Source organism: Nyctibius grandis, chromosome 3, assembly GCF_013368605.1.
Source record: "Nyctibius grandis isolate bNycGra1 chromosome 3, bNycGra1.pri, whole genome shotgun sequence".
Taxonomy (NCBI): Eukaryota; Metazoa; Chordata; class Aves; order Nyctibiiformes; family Nyctibiidae; genus Nyctibius; species Nyctibius grandis.
This window is the reverse complement of record NC_090660.1, coordinates 75261784-75281077: the sequence shown is the minus strand read 5'-3', so window position 1 is coordinate 75281077 and position 19294 is coordinate 75261784. Positions and strand designations below refer to the sequence as shown.

General features: G+C 38.3%; 1 protein-coding gene across 1 annotated transcript in view; it reads right to left on the bottom strand.

Moving 5' to 3' along the window:
• C3H8orf34 (chromosome 3 C8orf34 homolog) overlaps positions 1-19294 on the bottom strand; it is a 193757-nt gene that overhangs the window by 119133 nt on the left and 55330 nt on the right. Inside the window, exon 5 of the mRNA XM_068396838.1 lies at positions 7038-7066. Coding sequence (XP_068252939.1) covers positions 7038-7066 — 29 coding nt within the window. The remainder of the gene's footprint in view (positions 1-7037; positions 7067-19294) is intronic.

Genomic DNA, 19294 nt, shown 5'->3' with positions numbered 1-19294 from the left:
AAGTGTTATCAAGCATTGGAACAGGCTGCCCAGGGAAGTGATTGAGTCACCATCCCTGGAGGTATTTAAAAGATGTGTAGATGTGGTGCTTAGGGACATGGTTTAGTGGTGGACATGGTGGCGCTAGGTTAACAGTTGGACTTCATGATCTTCAAGGTCCTTTCCAATCAAAACGATTCTATGATTCTACAATTAACAAAAATCCAAGAGAGATTTGCCCACCCTGATGTCTCAAACCTCTCCTATTTCTTACTTTTCAATAGCATCTGTAGAAATCTGGGGTACTGTCTTGAAAAAAAAAAATATATATTTTTTTTTATATATATATGCATAACTCTTAAAACCAGCACTGTGTCAGTTCTGCTAAGCAACAGATGAGGTCACTTGTATAATGAACACCCCAACCAAAAGACTGTTGTAGATGAATAGCATCACTCCTATTTGCATTATGAATTAATGCAAAACTAATAAATACATCTGCATTTGGCATTTTAAAAATAACCCTGCTGGGATTTACATAATATATCTTTCAATTCTGAAAATGGTATTAACGTTTTAATAAAATGCATTTCTGAAACTAGTACTCATATTTTTAACCACTTATTGGAAGAAGATAGCTGGAGAGGATTACAAGAAGCAAGCCAAATGCAGCTGGAATATTCAAAACAATAGTAATGATTTGCATCGTTGTATTAGGAATTTAGATTAAGGAAACAAGTTGTCCTTAAAAATTATATGAAAAAGGTGTTCTGAAGTGGTGAGTATCTCTGTTCTCAATGTTAGTAGAATGGTTGTAGATAAAGGGTCACGTAGAACATTATAGTCAAACTAAGAAACATGCATGTATGCAAAAAAATAAGATATGAAATGATGGAACAGGAATATTTATTTTGCTTTAATTAAACTCTTTTCTAGGCTAGCAGAGACATTTCAAATACACTGTTCCTAATTAGGAGAGATATATTCTATTCCTATCCTTTAATGAGAGAAAATTTTAGAAAAACAAACCCTTGGCTGTTACCTAGCTCAGTGTCTCAATAAATATTCCTGCCATAAAACAATGCTTTCCAAACAAAGAGCATCTGGAAAAAGTACAGCACAGTGATTACTTAGCCTAGCAACCATATTTTCTCATCTTCCTAAAACCAAACCATTTTTAAAGTCTCTTCCTAATTGACACAGATATGGTAAAAGCACAGTGTGAAGTAGAGGCCTCTACTGAAATGAAACAAACAAAAAAAAGGCTGCAAACTGTTTTCATATGAATACATTTACCCCACTCCAGCTAGATGCTGTAATTTTGCTCCCCAGAACTCCAAGAGCTTCCATCTTGACAGAGCCACACGTGACCCAGGTCCTGGATTAGGCTCATTCACCCTTGTTCTTTTGTTCTGCTTTCTGCAATGTGCCTGTGAGCGCATTACCACACTCCGCTCTCCATTTGTCTCTCCAGAGTTTTCCCTCACTTGTTTACACAATGTCTGTTTTCTGCAAGGTTGACGTGACACAGTAGGACCGCTGAAAATGGAATGCAGCCAATATAGAAGACAGAAATCTGAGGAAAACACCATGGCTTCAGAGGTTTTAACCACTAGTCTTTCTTTTATGTACTTACAAATATACATTTTATGCATCTGTCTGGTGCTGTGTCACAGTCAGGTAATGTAGACTAGATGCCAGCGGCCTTGGGTCACTAGACAGGCATAACCTGTCAGAGGTGTGACTACCATCATATGCCTATGAGATAGGAAAAAAGATTATTCCACTGCCCACAATGCCTTCATTACACAAGGTGCTTACATTAGTTTCTTTAAGTAAGAACCATTTGGCCCCTTCTGAGGTTTATTCCTGCTACTCTAGCCATTTTCTCCCTTCCCTTTCTCCCTAGGATAATATATAATAATTAATAAAAATGGTTCCTGGAGCTAGTTAAACTTGCAACAACTGGCAGTGTCTATCTTGCTAAAAGCTTTCAGTCCCTGAAGTGAAAATGAAAAGCACCTAAAAATGTGCCCTTTTTTCAGTACCATAAGTTTTTCCTGACACTGTACACTGCATCATCAGCATATGAATAAGTAAACCGTGAATGCTGTGTCTATTCTTGTTATGCTGATTTCTTTTCTAGACATTTTAGGGATTAAAGTAGCACTTCCATACTCTACTTAATAGAAATGTAATTTACATTACATAGTCACGCTTTGCTTCACTTTATCACCTTGCTTTCATTTTTGGATCTTGTTAGATCAGTACACCACAGTTTCAGTGACCTAATTTATTTTCCTCCTTGCAACTATACAAGCAGACACAGTGAAAACAGTAAATGGAGAAGCAGAGACAGCTCTATTCAGAAAACCAGGATGTTTATTTGGCACCTTATTTCAAAAGCTTCAATAAATTCAGATGAAGCATTCTGTTCTCAAGCAAGTTTTTATATTTTTTTTTATATATAAACCTTAGAATCTTAACTGATTTCCAATTTATATTCCACCACAAATAACAGAAGAGATTGACAGTGACATTAGTGTGTACAGAAATATTTTCAGGACAGGTAGGTATTTAAATCTGCACTAAATGAACCTAGAGGATTATTTTATGGTGCAGTCCAGGTTTCATCCACTTATCACCCACATCAGTGGCTACCAACTTGACACACTCAAGCTTCCTTTATGTGGTGACCAGGAAAAGAAGGGAAAAACTGGAGGACAGCCGAATCTCCATGTTGGGCTGAGATGCGGTTGCAGTACGCAATCCCTACCAGGGAGCACAACAACATTTGTGTATTCCATTCATTTAAGCATAGTTTAAAAAGCTCAGTATTCCTAATTTCTGGTATGGATTTTGAGAGAACCTCCATAGTGAGAAATACTTTTGGTGAGCAGAAATTTGTTTATTTTTATGACTTAGAGTAGTTGTTTCTTTTACTTTGATTAATCATAACCTGTGTTCATTGTAGTAATACTACATATAAGAAGAAAGTACACCCTAGACACAGCATAGAAAAAATGTTTTAATATTTAATCGAGTCTGATTCTGGATCTCTAACACTTAGGTGTCTCCCATTATTCATGTTTAAAGTGACTGAAAGACATTGTTGGGAATTTTGGACAAATCTCGCACTGTTATGACAGGTCTCACAATATCTGTGACAGCTCCACTAGATGAATCTTAAGTAAGGCACCGATCAATCAAACATTGGGATTATGTGAAAATCTCATCTGTTTAAAAAGAAATTATTTCTAGTCTCTGTATTTGCAGGGGGAAAAAAAATGCTTGGAAAACATTCACTAAGCGTTGGAAAACATTCACTAAGCGTTCTTTAGAGAATCAAAAGCCAGAAGGTGAATAAACCTTCCCCTACCTCCTTTTAAATTGCCTTAAAATGACAATATTTTAGTCAGTCTCCAGCTGTGGCAAGAAGGAAAGGGTGTGACTTCTTTTTTTTTTTTGCACTATCTGGTTCAGAAACATAGCTGAAATGGGTACAACCATATAAACCCATTTTAAACATATTTCTGCACTGTAGCATCCTGGCTACATTTTGCCTCAATGTATATTACAAGGCAGACATTCTACAGTGCAACATATATTACAGTTTATTTTTTGACATATAGACAAGTAAGATCTTCCAGTTCTTACTGATGATGTTCCCTTCTAGAGAGGGAACATCATCAGTAGCCTCTGGCCAGAGAACTCACCTAGGACACCAGAGTTTCAACAGTATGGCTATTCTATACGTCCATGTGTATTTGAACTTCCACTTCCCAGGGAAGTGACAAAACAGACTTAGGAAAAACCCCTGAAATTCACAATGAATTCAGTGTTTTTCTCGAGAATTTTTTAATCGGCCTAGAATTCTGTGAATTTCGCAGAAAGGCCAACATTCTAGCCCGACTTCTTCATTTATATGAAATTCTTCACATTATTGAGGAGGTTTAGGAAACTTCACACTTTCATGCATAGTTTCTGTTCAGTGGTAAGGAGGGTGAGTTAGTTCTGAAATTTGTATCACACTAACTCTGCACTTTAGCCTTAAACTCTGTGAGTCACAAGGCAACCCTTCTCATTTTCTTTCCTTACACACCATACTTGCAGTGCCAGTTTCTGATTTTCAGTCGTTTCCATGGCCTACAGACACAGCCTGAATCATCAACAGAACACCAAACTTTGCAAGTCTGAAGTAAATGAGATGAAAAAGGAGGGAATCTATAAAATAAATATGTTTTAATTGCAGTAATCTTACGATTTTTTTTTTTGCAATGATACCAGTGAACTCAGAAATTTTATTAGACTGTGTCAAACAGAAAGCTTCCATTTTCACTGAAAGACTGACCTTGTCTGCCTGTATTTTCTCTACCTCTGTCTTGGACTGAAGCCCTAAGTACTGGCACGAAGTTAATAATAGCAGATATTTGACAAGAATCCATTTAAATGAAACACCCTTCCACATAAGTGATTGTAATTCAGAGCAAACTGGTTTTCCAAATCCAAATGCTCAAGTAACTAAGCAACTAACTAATTAACTGGATTACTTGGAGGAGGAGTTACATCAACCAACAATACCGATCAAGTACTCCCCCGACAAAGGCAGCTAGAAGTTACTATAGCAAGAAAGAAATATTTTTTAAAATACTTACATAACGAGAAACAAAAATAAAGCAACATACACACACATTTCTCTGTTTTCATAATGTAAACCACAGATAAAACAGCAAGATTATGGGCTCTGTCCTAACCCCCAAGTATGTTCCTGATCGTCAGGAAAACTAAGCAAGGAAGAACGTATAGAAGAATTTATCATTGTGTTTAGTTTTATGTCTCTCATGACACCTATGTAACACCAATGTTGTAACAGAATCCCATGCCAAGTTTGGGCACGGTATTCTAGGCCCATGACGTGCACATGAAGGGTTAAATGATTAATCCAAACCACAGATGAATGTGGTTTGAGAAATGATTCAGTGCTGCCACAGCCTAGATGAGGAAGCTGTAGTATCAGCATGTATTTCTGGGAAAGGAATTACAATGAACTTGACAACATTTATACCTGAAAAATAAACATTGCCTGGGAACAAGCTCAGGTGAAATGAAACCAAATTCTGCCTAATGTTAAACCATTATCAGTTAGTCTTTGGTTGCTTTTGGCCAAAGCCAAACAATACACTTAGAAACAAGTCACAGGAACATTTCAGGAATTATCTTGTCTAAGGGATCATTCCCAGGAGGCAGGATTCCACAGAATGGTCCTGGCTATGCTTGATTTCTTAACACAAAACTAGACTTTCTATCCATTAAAAATCCCTAAGGGGCAAAACAAGAAGTAGAAATGAAGTTCACTAAAGCCCATGAAGACGAAAAATTGCGCTTATTTTGTAAATCTATCGTGGAAGCCTGTTGAGCAATCCAGCACAAAGAAAACATGTTAAGAGCTTTATTGGTTGTTTTTTTTTTCTTTTTACTTATTTTACAAATAACTTTTGATTTCAAGAACATCCTCATCAGAAACAGATGTTGAAGCAGATGCAGTATTGTAAAGGTTTCAGGTAATGTATGCTATTAAATGTACATAACAATGTCACATAATCCACCACCTCCCAATTTTAATCATAAACAATAAAGTATATCGTAACAAAAAGAAAATTAACTCTTCACTCAGACTGGATTCTCAAGAAATTCTCTCAGTGATCTTCCTCATCTCAATTTTCACACTGAATAATTACATTTAAAAAACAATGTTTTTGAACAATAATCTATCATAGTTTTAAAAAAATTAACACAGAAGTATCTCCTAAAAATATACGTAAAAAGTACATGATAACAGGCTCTAGCCCAAAATGTCTTTTTCTTCCCACAAACAGTATTTCACAGTTTTTGTCAACAAACAAGAGCACATTAAGAGGAGTTCTTCATAAGTATTCTTAAAGGTTAAGAGTTCTAACGGAAGGACTTTCTAATCGTATTTCTCATCACTTCTGAGCACAGTTAAGGAAATAGCAGGAAGGAAGACTTAGATACTGTTATACCCTTAATATGAACAAGATAAAGCAAGATCAAGGGCAAAATGATAAGTAAAGGCCATGGTTTTGAACTGGTGGCACCATATGCACATGACTGCATTGGAACAGTGATCAATCTTGTCTAACTGGCCTTTCCTGGAGAACCCAGAGGAGGTATTTTATACATGCTTGTGTCAGAAAGGTTCATGACCTCATTTCACCAGGAGAATGGAAAGATACTTTAAAAATTGTCTCCTGTATTAGGCATTATTCCTGTGTCTTATATACCTTTTGATCTTATTTGCCTGAGACTAATGGTTTCTGATACTGAGAACACAATCCAAGATTCTTGGCACTAGAATCCTAGAATCATAGAATGTTAGAAGCGTACTGCTCTTCACTGGTGAGAATAGGGAAGGTAAAGGTGTTCTGTTTCCTTCGGAACTTTGAAAAACTAGCTTGATTACTCTTTCAGCATAGAGTTCATTACAGCTAAAACTAAAATTCATGTTAACTCTGTGATGTATCAAACGGGCCAAAACAGAAGAGATCACTGTTTGTTGGATTCAGCATGGAAGTAAAGACTGATCTTTATGCCCTCTGCATTCCTGATCAAATCCGGGGAGCAAAAATTATTCCTAAATATTCTCACAAATCATATCTGAGAATGCAGAATTCATGACTTCATGAATAAAAGGTATTTAAAGCTAAATGTTACCAAAAGTACACAAAGTAACCCAACAGGCTATATTAAGCAAAGACGATGCCAAGATCAAAAGTAGTTCCATGGCCTCACTGGGAGTCTCTTAAACTCAGTGAGATTTTTTTTTTTTCCATGGGTGGCAGCCCATCCTGGATCAAGCTCTTAATTTAGCAACATATACTGTACTTACCCATACAGCTTTCTATTCCCAAACTTCCTCTGAACCCAACAGAACTGAAGTGTGTATGCTGGGACAGGGAGATGCACCTCTCATTGCCTAAAATTATCACAATCATCTGGTTTTTTTTTTAACTGTTCATTAATCACACAGTAAATCTTACCTTATCAAGTTCATCAGAAATAGCAATGCCTGAAAACAAAACAAATTAAAAAAATTTAGAAACATTTTTTCTATACATGTCTTTTATTACAGTAAGTAAAAGTAAGATTTAATCTGAAAAGTTTACATATTGTTCTCTGCACGCTGCTGTACCATACAATGTATCATACTTTGTTCTATTAGTGAAATTGCCTGGAAACAATATACTCTTTAACTTTCCTCAGCTATGATATTATCAAAATGAGTTTTCAAAAAACCATGGAAATGAAAACAGCAGATGTGCCAATAAAGTGACAATGAGCTTAAGTATACTTCTACCTGCTTTCTAAAATTAAATCAGCAACATAATATCTACATATGGACACATTATTATGCAAATCTCACCCTGACTAGCATGCATAACATCATGCTGCAATTACAGAGCAACATGGACATGACTCTTGTCTCTTTCTCCGTGGTCCAATGTAGAAACAATTCTATGAAAACAGATGGAATTTAAACAGAGGAAAATCTCAAAGTAAAATTTTACAATAGATGCAAAATAGTTTTTCTAAATCCTCTGAACAAGAACTTGTTTATTTGCTCTTGTCCTTTCTGCTGATGCCTGCCCGAGGCTTTCCTGTGCTTGCTTCCATCATGTCATCTCTTTTAATTATGACTATCCTGTAGCGTATTAAATATGCACAGCTGGTCTCAGAATTTTTAACACATCTATACGCCTCAGTCATACCACATGGAGAGATCAAGTATTTATACATTTAATGTTGTCGTGTTGAAAATTCTAATATATTGAAAGCAAAGTATTTCCCAGGTCCCTGTGAGGTTTCATAAGAAACATTTCCAGGTTAGAACTTCAATTCAAAAACCAGAGATAAGCATCTCCTGGTGGTAAAAATACAGTGGAGAAGTACCCATGCACAGGAAGAAAGCACACTTGCAAGTTGTTTTCTAATTCATATCATGTTATCAAGACAACTTCTTCCAAGGAATGCAAGAGATGATATTGCAAAATATGTCGCATTAGCTGAGCAAAGAGTTCTTCTTTCTAAAATCTCACTAACGATTGTAGCAGTATAAGCTTATTTCCATGGTATTTTTATTTCTTACTATTTGGTATACCATAATTACATTAATTCTTCGGGTTTTAACTGTACTTTTAATCATTAACTCTATATGGCTAATTCTTAGTTTAGATGACTTCCTTATACCGATTTTTGTTTTAAAAACAGTTAAGTGCTAGGAGAACTGCAATTATAATTTTAAAACCTCATCAACACATAAGAAATATGCCAGGAGTTAACAGAATATTTTCAGTCATTCAATAGTTCTAAAGTAGATTAAATTGAAAAAGATCCATTTTGCCTAACCCTTCCAACCCTTCCATGTCCCTTAGCAACTAACCCATTTTAATAACTTCAGACTTTTGTTTAGCCCAGACACTACACTAATGTCCATACAGTATAAACAGCAGGTTGCACCAACCTGAATAATTAAATGTGTTATGAATTCCTTCAATTCCCAATAAGCATTTACTAGAGAGAAGATAACTGCACTCTTGGAGGCAGGAAAAACCTAATTTAAGGTTCTCTCTATCTCAGCTTTGAAAACCTGTTTTCCATCAACCAGCTTTCCATCACATTGGATGTATTTTGCATAACCAAGGTCAATCCATTTTACAACCATAAATGCTCTCTCTGAACAGACAACCAACCTTTTCTCAGCAATTTCCCATAACGTTAAGATGGTTCATTTTGTTTTGATAGGGGTTTATTTCCTCAGATTGGAGGTTGATTCCCTTTTTTTCCTGCTTTCACAGTTGCAGAGCAATTTTTTCCTGTGCTGTCTTACTCGTTAAAAATATTTGTTTTCAAGTATGGCAAAAGAAACTATAGAAGGTAACCCTGCCATTTCCAAGACTCTATTCCAAAAAATGCCAAATGCTTTTACTATTCAACTGCTCATGTTGCTAATCAAAAATCAGTACTGAAAGTACCAAATAGCAAATGAGAAAAACTGTACGTACCACTATAAAAACAACACAAAAAGCTCTGACTTCTCTGATTAGGTTACATATAAACACATAAAATTGAAAAGCATCCATAATCTAAAGGAGTGCTTCTAGTAAAATGCTTTTTTGTATAAGTCCCATCGGTTCCCCAGAATTTACTCTGAATTTAGAGAAGACTAAGCTGAGTAATTGAACTCAAATTTCTTCTTTACTAAACTGCAAACAGTAGCAAGATACCAAAACTAAATGTATTTCTTATATAAGCATGTAGAGAGATAGCAGTTTCTGAGGAGACCTTGCCAAAATAAAATTTTAAAAGTTTAGAAAACTTTTGTCTTTGCAACCACAGAATTAAACCTGCAAACTCTTTCTCTCTCTCTCTCTCTCTGATGTGGTATCAAGAGAAAAGAAAAAAGATTCTTGGGAAGAAATTTCTTAAGGAGCTTGTTACAGTAACCTTAGCATGGTGATTCTTCTGCAGGTGGGATTTACCATACTGTCAGTCATACAGATCTTTATGTTAGGGCTTGAGCCCTATTAACATTAAGAAAACTCCATTAGTTACTGATAATACAAGTCCATTAGCAGACATTGGAATAAATTAACCCATAAAAAGGTGGGTGTAAAAAAGTTTCTCATTTTCTTCCAAGACACTACTGCACCACACACATAGTCTGTGCCCACTCTTACCAATTTTCTGACAAAATATCATGGCTGAAGTTGAGAAGAGGGGGAACTTGCACCCTGTGTGCAGTAGACAGAAAATCACAACTGTGAGGTCATGTTTTGGGTGTAATCTCAGGTGGAATAATATCAACTCCAGTTTTCACAAAGTAGTTCCTCAAAAAATTAAACTCATTGCATATATACCACAACATTAAAAAAAAAAAAAAAAAATCACCTTAATCCAGAATCCTGAGAGTGCAACTAGAGATAGTCATAATTATCATACAGGACTATTCAGGATTTCTGTTATTCTCTCTTAACCCTTAGCACATTCCTGACTTTTTTGGTAGTCAGATAGGTTACTGTCAGTTACTTTATTTTCAAGTAATACATGGATAATTTAAAATAGCTGAATTTCTACAAAGTAATGATAACAATGATTACTATCTCTGGTTCATGTAATTACTAATATCCAGAGACCAGGGTTTTTCAAAAAGAAAAGCCTCTTTTCACTTATTTTGTATATTTGACAACAAATAATTGGTTGTGCTTTCTATACCTTTTACAGCTATTTTCATTTTTTTCTCTGTGGCTTTCATACAACGTAAGAGAAGAAATAGAAATTTTACTTTTTATAGATTCTAAACAGGAAAGTGTCATTGCAAAAATCACAGAATACTAGAGACAAAGGGACAGTTCATTCCATGAAACTACTCTAAATGGAAACTGCTATGTTTCAGGTTTAGGCAAAACATCCATAAGTGTAGCCAAAATGTCCATGCACTAAAAACTTTTTACCTAACAAATTAGTCACTTCTCAAACTGTAGCCTTTTTTGATCACAACTTAATCCTAATCGCCAAAAAGCTCTAACACCAGAAAAATTGACACATCTAGTTTGTTCAAGCTCGAATCAAATGGCTTTGTTAGAATAGAAGTTATTAGGAACAATTGTTGCTGACTTCCCGCAGCTTAAATCATTTAAAGCCTGACTCTGCATGATGGTGAACGTAGAGGATGGAATTTTTAGGGCTGCTTCATCATTGCTCTGCCTCAAGTCACTGAGCAGCAGATAAGAAGGGGACTGTTGAAAAAGTTCTCCTGCCTTTGTTGAGGAAGATCTTCTGATGTCAAAGGCAAATCCTTCAGAAATAGAGTATGCTTTACCCTTTTTCTCATAACAGCTGTTTCTCACAGACAACATTTCCTATAGTTTTATATCATACTATGATTGACAACTATACAATAGTCCTAGCATTCCTACTTTTTGCAAAGTGCAGTGTTCCAACTAACGAGGTGAGAGGTTTGCTTGCCACCATCAGCTAAGGCTCACAGACAAGGTGTACAGTGGGAATTAGTCAGGTAACTAACTGCCAATTTTATGTCTTTAAAAATCCTCCCTTTTACAAGTAATTAAGGGGGCTGAATTTTGATCAGGCATCACAAGTACCCAGCCCACTCAGCTGTCTGGTGAATTACACAGACAGATTCAGGGCACTTGTTTCTACTTTTGAGTGTAATGACCCTCTGTGCTGTAAAGGCTGCTGGAACAATAAAGTAATTGGTCTGAACATGCTCTCACAGTCCTTCAGAAATGCTCCACATCCACAGCTATTGCCATCTCTGATCAGAAACAAATCTGGAGTGGGGCTGTTCATGCTAGCACAGCCTCTCTCAAATTAAACACTGTCATCCTGTCAATAGCTTGGTTTTTGAAGAGAACTGGAAGAAAGAGGTACTCTCTAATTGCAAGAAAGGTCTGGCACACTAGGATTAAACGAAACATCACTGCCAGACAATGTAATAACAATGCAATTTATTAATACTTATGATAGTTTAATTACTATTATCATGCCTACAGTAAGCAGATTGCCCAAAAGCATATCTCCCTGTATTAGCCATGTACCTTACGGCTTTTTTATACCTAAAATATTAAACCAGTTGTTGGTCATGCATTTTTTAAAAATTGGCATGGATTATTAAAACCATTCTTTACACAGTTATCTTAGATTTCTCTTCCCAATCTTCTATCCCTATGGCAATCTGCAGCAGCACAATGGTAAGAATGAAGAAATAAAGATGATGATCATTACAGCATTATAGAATCTTCTTTGATGAAAAAGCCACCTCCCAAAATGTACCTGCACCATGCCTTAATGAAATAAAATCCCTTTTGAGTCTAGAATGAGTATCTTCCACAGTAAAGACAGGACTTTCTGCTTAGGACATTCTGCTTAATTTCTAGCTTACCAGGAAATTAACTTTCTTTCAAAAGAAAAATGAACATTGTTAATAACAATTCCATGAGTCTTAAAAATGCCTAGCTCTTTCATAGGCAGTTCTTAGCAGAAGAGTTTTATTTGTTGCCGCTCTCCTGCAACAAATACAATTAATCCAGTACCTAATGTCTTTCCTCTCAGTGGTATTATTCCTCTTTGAAGAGTGATTTTTACGCTTCGATGCTCTTAATTCAACAGCATAAAATTAATTTTTAAACCAACAGGCACCACACGAGTTCAACTCTTTTTGAAATGGCAAGTCATAAAATCCCTGCTTGCTGCATTATTCCTGACCAGCTTTACAGTAGCTTAAAAACTTGTAATATCTTCATATGCTATACACACCCAAAATTATAGAACAAGTGTTCTGATAAGAATGAAAGTTGTGAAACTTCAGAGACATCCACCATTTTTGCTTTTATTTGTGGTCCTTAAATAATTATGGGAAGAGATAACACAAAATAAAAATCAGTTGAGATTTTTCTAAGACTTATATTTTTCTAAATGCACAATGTACATCTGACAAGTCTAATGTGTACCCAGTCATAAGAAAATAAAATGCTACTACTTTAATGTTTGCCAGACTACTGTTATTCAGCTCAATGGGAACAAATAGCTTATGCATTTTCCTAAACATCCAGAAGATGGCCACAGAGCTCCCAATAGCCAGTTCTCCTACTTGCCAAGCAATGCCTTCTGGATTTGACATACAGGTTGTGACATACAGAGTTTAAACATAGTAAGACATCCCCAATGCAACTCTGAGTAACTTCACAAAATTCATTCTCAGGATCAGTCTAGGCCAGGGAACTTGTGGATGGCTGGACTGTCAAGCTCACAGTGCATCACAGGTTCTGTAACAAACTCCAGGAGAGAAAGAGCATTATTATTCTACCATTATTATTTGAGCAAGAACACAGGAATATTGTATCATGTATCAACTGCCCGGCAGTTAACTGTCCCAATGCATTCTCCTATCCATTGTAAATCAGGGGAAGCATATGTTCCCTCACTGGTGGGACAGGCCATCTCAGATGTACTTGCATTTCCCATGGCAAAACCTTGTGCCATACTGCAGCTGGCAGCATAGTAAATTCTAGCCCCTGTGCCTGTTTGCACCATGTATTAAACGAGGTAAATTGAAATTATTTATTTCACATCACCCTTGGATTATAAAGGACATAAAATAGTTGTTCTGGTTGCACCAAACAAAGTATTTTCCCCAGAAACACAAGAACCAAAACAGCTCAGTCATTTCTGTATAGGAACTTTATAATAGATTTATCATTGACTGTCATAACGGACATTCTTGTATTATTTCCTTTACTTACATTGAGTCACTTTACAACTTTCAAAATTAGACATATTTCCTCCAGTAGTAATTCAGAGATTTTCTGTGAAGGCATATTGAATTGAAACCTCAGAGTTCTTGCCAATGAGGGGCATATGTCCTTATATTATCAAACAACTATGTATCAAGTTTCTGTAGTGGTATCCATCTTGAATTAGGATAATATTCCTCCCAACATCTAGCCATATAAGAACAAGGGAAACAGTGTCATCTACAAGGCACCACACATTAACATATCAGCACACCATACGTCAGTATAGTCACTATCTAGGAAACACAAATTTAATCTCTCCTCTCCACAGTGGCTTTAAAAAAATAAAAATTATTAACCCCCAGGAAAAGGATCTGTGCTTTAGACTTGCAGCATTTCTATATGCCTGTGGCAGGGGGGTTGGAACTAGATGATCTTTAACGTCCCTTCCAACCCAGACCATTCTATGATTCTATGACATCCAAATTTCTGAGTGGCACCAATGGAGAATATGGATTTCAGGATTAGGTTTGGTGAGTAATGAATTAGGCAAACAGAGAGAAACAAAATGTAAAGTACCCACCAAATATGATGTCCCAGAAACTCTCCTAGGCCAAGGTCATCTCAGAAGAGAATAATCAACACCGCAGAATCTTTCAGAATTCTTGATTTTAGGGAAAGGTGTACGCTGCAGTAGGTTGGTTAGTAGGTTAAGGTGGATAGCCCACAACGGCCAGAGTCATAGCTCACACTTCTACTACCCCCTGAATGCCAACCCCCTTCTTCTAAGAACTAAAAAGTACCATATCTGAGATGACACTTACACAAAGCCCAGTTCTGCAATAACATTAGGGAAACTTCTAGCAAGCCAAATACTGTTCCAGAAAAGGACACTGTAACTCAAAAAGAGACTCTAGTCCTGAAACTTAGAGTAGGCTAGATCAGAATGGCAAATACCTCCACAAAGATAATTAAAAATTTAACATCTGTAGGAAAAGTAACAGTGATCTACCAGCCATATAAGCTCCACTTTATAATTGAATAGCAATAATTATGTTCACATTCTTCCTGTTTCAATCTCAGAAAATATCACTATTTTGTATTATTACTCATACATCACACTAAAAGCAAATGGATTTTAAGAGCAAAGGCAGTATCGGATAACAGCAGCAATACCAAGATAAAATTATCTTCCTTAAAGGTTTGATTGAGCTTATCTGAAAATGTTGATCTCAAATCACAAACATTGATCTCACACAAGGATAACATGATTTTAAAGTTCAGCCTGAACAGAAGAAAGGAAAAGTCCTCTACAGAATACCAATGACTAGTTTTGTGCTTCGATTAGCAGAATACATCTAAGGCTAGATGCTCAACTGATCATGGATAAGTCATTTTTACAGACTAAATTCCATTTCAGATCAACAACTGTATGACTGAAAAAAACCCCTAAAGTATTATGTATTAAAACAATGCCCCTCATGAGGTGATTGATAAAAGTCTAGTAACATGTCATGCAGGTGTGCATTCACAGTTATATCATCATCATAAGAAATGCCTGGTTTCAATGAGAAAATTCAGAGGTCTCTGATAAATGTTAGTGGCATTCCATCCAAGTACATCTTCCATAACTGCAATATAAATCATTAGTAGTTTCCTACAGTGTAGAAGCTTCTGAATGAAACCCATTCTAATGTGTTTCAGAGACTGCTAAATGCATTGAAGTAGTTCATGATGTATATATTAAACTTCTCACATCCCACATACTCACAGGTTCATCCACAAAACTGAGGACATGATTTTAGTGGTTTTTTAACAGTCTGATCTTTTTTTGAACTAGTTCTACCCTTATTGTTATGAGAGTTTTACTCTTGTTGATTATCTTCTTCCCCATAAAAGTGAAACAGAACATAGGCTTTTACGTTTCACTACTTTATCTTTTTCGTAAAGGGGGAAGATCATGTTTGTCTTTCCTAAGCTATGCATAAACAACATCAACTGACGCTAACATTATGACAAATAACTGTTTGAGATATGCTGGAGAGACTCAGAGATCTTTCATTCTTGGAGAAATTCAAAAGCCATGGACATGGTCCTGGACAACTGGCTCTAGGTGGCCCTGCTTTAGCAGGAGGGTTGGACCAGATGATCTCCAGAGGTCCCTTCCAACCTCAACCATTCTGTGATTCTATGATTCTTTACAGTTTCCAGCAATATTTTCTACTAGATTGCAGACGGCTTTATTATTTACTGATTATTTATTTATTGATTACTCCCCTTCCAAATTAAGAAAAAAAAGAGTACTTTTTTTCCTATTGGTTATAGCTAGGTACCATCATTTCTGGGATTCCCTTCAACTAACTGACTTGTATTGGTTACAAAATAGCTTTGGTTAATGTTAACTTACTACCATTTTCTGAGTTTAGAATATCCATTGAATTAAAGTATGATAAATATTTTTCTTCCCCTCTGATTTGTAGTAAACACCTGGCCTTAACAAGGATTCAAACATTACTACCAGAAGTTGGTTCTCTCTGTTGAAAGGCTAGGTGTAATTATGAAAAAGTACCTATCTCACAGTAGAACACATTAAGAGTCATCAAATGCTGTTACCATGTGTAAATTGAAACATCCAATATGCACACATTTTCAATATGCACTCTAATCCTTAACTGTTCATGTAAAAGACAAAATTGTTCACAATGCTGGCAGACTTCACACCTACTTTGCAGCAAGCTCTTGCTGATTTAGTCCTCATTTTTTTCGCACTCAAAATACACATAATTAACTGGTTTCCATCTCTTGTTATCTATTTTTCCATCCTCAGAAAATTAGGGGTGAAGACAGGTATATTAATGAGCAAGATCCTTAGCTTATATAGACCTTATACAGGATATATAGCTTATATAGACCTTATACAGGAGATTTCAACTCTCTTTAAAAGGCAAACCGGCCAGAAGGGGAAATACAAGAGCATACATTTGAAACAGCATGGAACTTTTCTTACTTATGATCAGCAGACGAAGAAGGATGACAGCAATAAAGATGAGAGACCTTGCAATTGAAGAAAATGAAACATGCACAAGGGAAATGCTGTATATTCCTGTATGTTGCTTCATAAATCAAAATCTCCCCTAAGTAGTTGACTTGATAGTTCAAAATCCACTTCAATGACACACAGTTGATTGGAGAAGCAAACAAAACCCAGGTTTCCCACATGGGTAGGCCTCTTCAAAATGGTATACTTAAATCACCAAGCTCCAATGCACTTAGACCATAATTATGGCAATACTCTTCTCCAGTCTCTCAAAACTCATAGGATACTTTTAATATTGAGTGTGAAGTTACTTTTGGTTCCTCAGATCTACTGCAGCACAGAATTACTCACATATGTACTCGTGGGCGACTTCAACTTGCTGGATGTCTGCTGGAAATACAACATGGCAGAGAGGAAGCAATCTAGGAGGTTCCTCGAATGTGTGGAGGACAACTTCCTCATGCAAGTGGTAAATGAGCCCACTAGAGGAGGGGCCCTGCTTGACCTGTTGTTTGTGAACAGAGAAGGACTAGTGGGAGATGTGAGGGTCGGTGGCCGTCTTGGGAGTAGCGACCATGAAATGTTAGAGTTTTCGATAGTGGGGGAAGTAAGGAGGGGCAAGAGTAGAACTTCTGCCTTAGATTTCCGGCGGGCTGACTTTAGCCTGTTTAAGAGGCTGGTGGACCGAGTCCCTTGGGAGTCGGTCCTGGAGGGCAAAGGAGTCCAGGAAGGCTGGACATGCTTCAAAAGGGAATTGTTAAATATTCAGGAGCAGGCTGTCCCAGTCTGTAGGAAGACAAGCCGTCGGTGAAAAAGACAGGCCTGGTTAAACAGGGAACTTAGGCTAGAACTTAAGGAAAAAAAGAGAGCCTACTTGCTCTGGAAGAAGGGTCGGGTAACTTGGGAGGTCTATAGGGATGTTGCCAGGTCATGTAGGGAGAAGATTAGAAGGGCCAAAGCTCAATGAGAGCTTGATTTGGCTGCTACAGTCAAAGATAACAAAAAAAGCTTTTACAAATACATCAACAGCAAAAGGAGGGTCAAGGAGAGCCTCCACCACTTACTGAATGAGGAGGGTAGTGTAGTGTCAGGGGATGAGGAAAAGGCAGAGGTGCTCAATGCCTTCTTTGCCTCGGTCTTTAATGTCAAGATCGGTTGTCCTCAGGAGACTCGGCCCCCAGAGCCTGAAGTTAGGGACGGGGGGCTGTGTGAACCTCCCAGGATCCAAGAGGAGATGGTTAGTGACTTGCTGTGCCAGTTGGACACCCACAAGGCTATGGGCCCGGATGGGATTCACCCCAGAGTAAAGAAGGAACTGGCAAACGAACTTGCCAAACCACTCTCGATTATCTACCAGCAGTCCTGGTTAACTGGAGAAGTTCCAGCTGACTGGAAATTAGCAAACGTAATGCCCATCTACAAGAAGGGTCGGAAGGACGATCCAGGGAACTATAGGCCTGTCAGCCTGACCTCGGTGCCAGGCAAGGTGATGGAACAGATCATCCTGAGTGCCATTACACGGCACATGCAGGACAATCGGGACATCGGGGCCAGCCAACATGGATTCATGAAAGGCAGGTCCTGCTCGACCAACCTGCTCTCCTTCTATGACAAAGTGACCCGCTTAGTAGATGAGGGCAGGGCTGTGGATGTAGTCTATCTAGACTTCAGTAAGGCATTCGACACTGTCTCCCACAGCATCCTCCTGGACAAACTGGCTGCCCGGGGCTTGGATGGGTGGACTCTTTGATGGGTTAAAAACTGGCTGGATGGCCGAGCCCAGAGAGTGGTGGTGAATGGGGCAAAGTCCAGCTGGCGGCCGGTCACTAGCGGTGTTCCCCAGGGCTCAGTTCTGGGGCCGGTGCTGTTCAATATCTTTATAGATGATCTAGACGTAGGGATTGAGTGCACCCTCAGTAAATTTGCAGATGACACCAAGCTGGGTGGCAGCGTCGATCTGCTGGAGGGTAGGAAGGCCCTACAGAGGGATCTGGACAGGTTAGATAGATGGGCCGAGACCCACGGCATGAGGTTCAACAAGAACAAGTGCCGGGTCTTACACTTGGGCCACAACAACCCCATGCAGCGCTACAGGCTGGGGGAAGAGTGGTTAGAAAGCGGCCTGGTGGAAAGAGACCTTGGGGTGCTGATCGACAGCCGGCTAAACATGAGCCAGCAGTGTGCCCAGGTAGCCAAGAAGGTCAATGGCATCCTGGCCTCTATTAGGAATAGTGTAGCCAGCCGGTCTAGGGAAGTGATCGTCCCTCTGTACTCGGCACTGGTGAGGCCGCACCTTGAGTACTGTGTCCAGTTCTGGGCCCCACACTTCAAGAAAGATGCTGAGGTGTTGGAGCGAGTCCAGAGGAGGGCGACCAAGCTGGTGAAGGGTCTGGAGGGTCTGACCTGTGAGGAACGGCTGAGGGAGCTGGGGTTGTTTAGCCTGCAGAAGAGGAGGCTCCGAGGTGACCTTATTGCAGTCTACAACTACCTGAAGGGAGGTTGTAGTGAAGTGGCAGTTGGCCTCTTCTCCCAGGCAACTAGCGATAGGACAAGAGGGCACAGCCTCAAGCTTCGCCAGGGGAGATTCAGGTTGGACATCAGGAAGAATTTCTTCTCAGAAAGGGTTATTAGACATTGGAATGGGCTGCCCAGGGAGGTGGTAGAGTCACCATCTCTGGATGTGTTTAAGAAAAGACTGGACATGGCACTTAGTGCCATGGTCTAGTTGACAGGATGGTGCAAGGGCAACCGTTGGACTCGATGATCCCTGAGGTCTCTTCCAACCTGGTTGATTCTGTGATTCTGTGATATTGTCTTGATGGGGCTTGGGAGGAGGGCTCCAAATATAAGGAAGTTCAGTTTTAATCACTAGGAGGACTGAACATAGGAGAGACCAGACATCCAAGTGCCTGAGCCTCGCCTTCCGAAGCTTTCAAGCACAATTTTG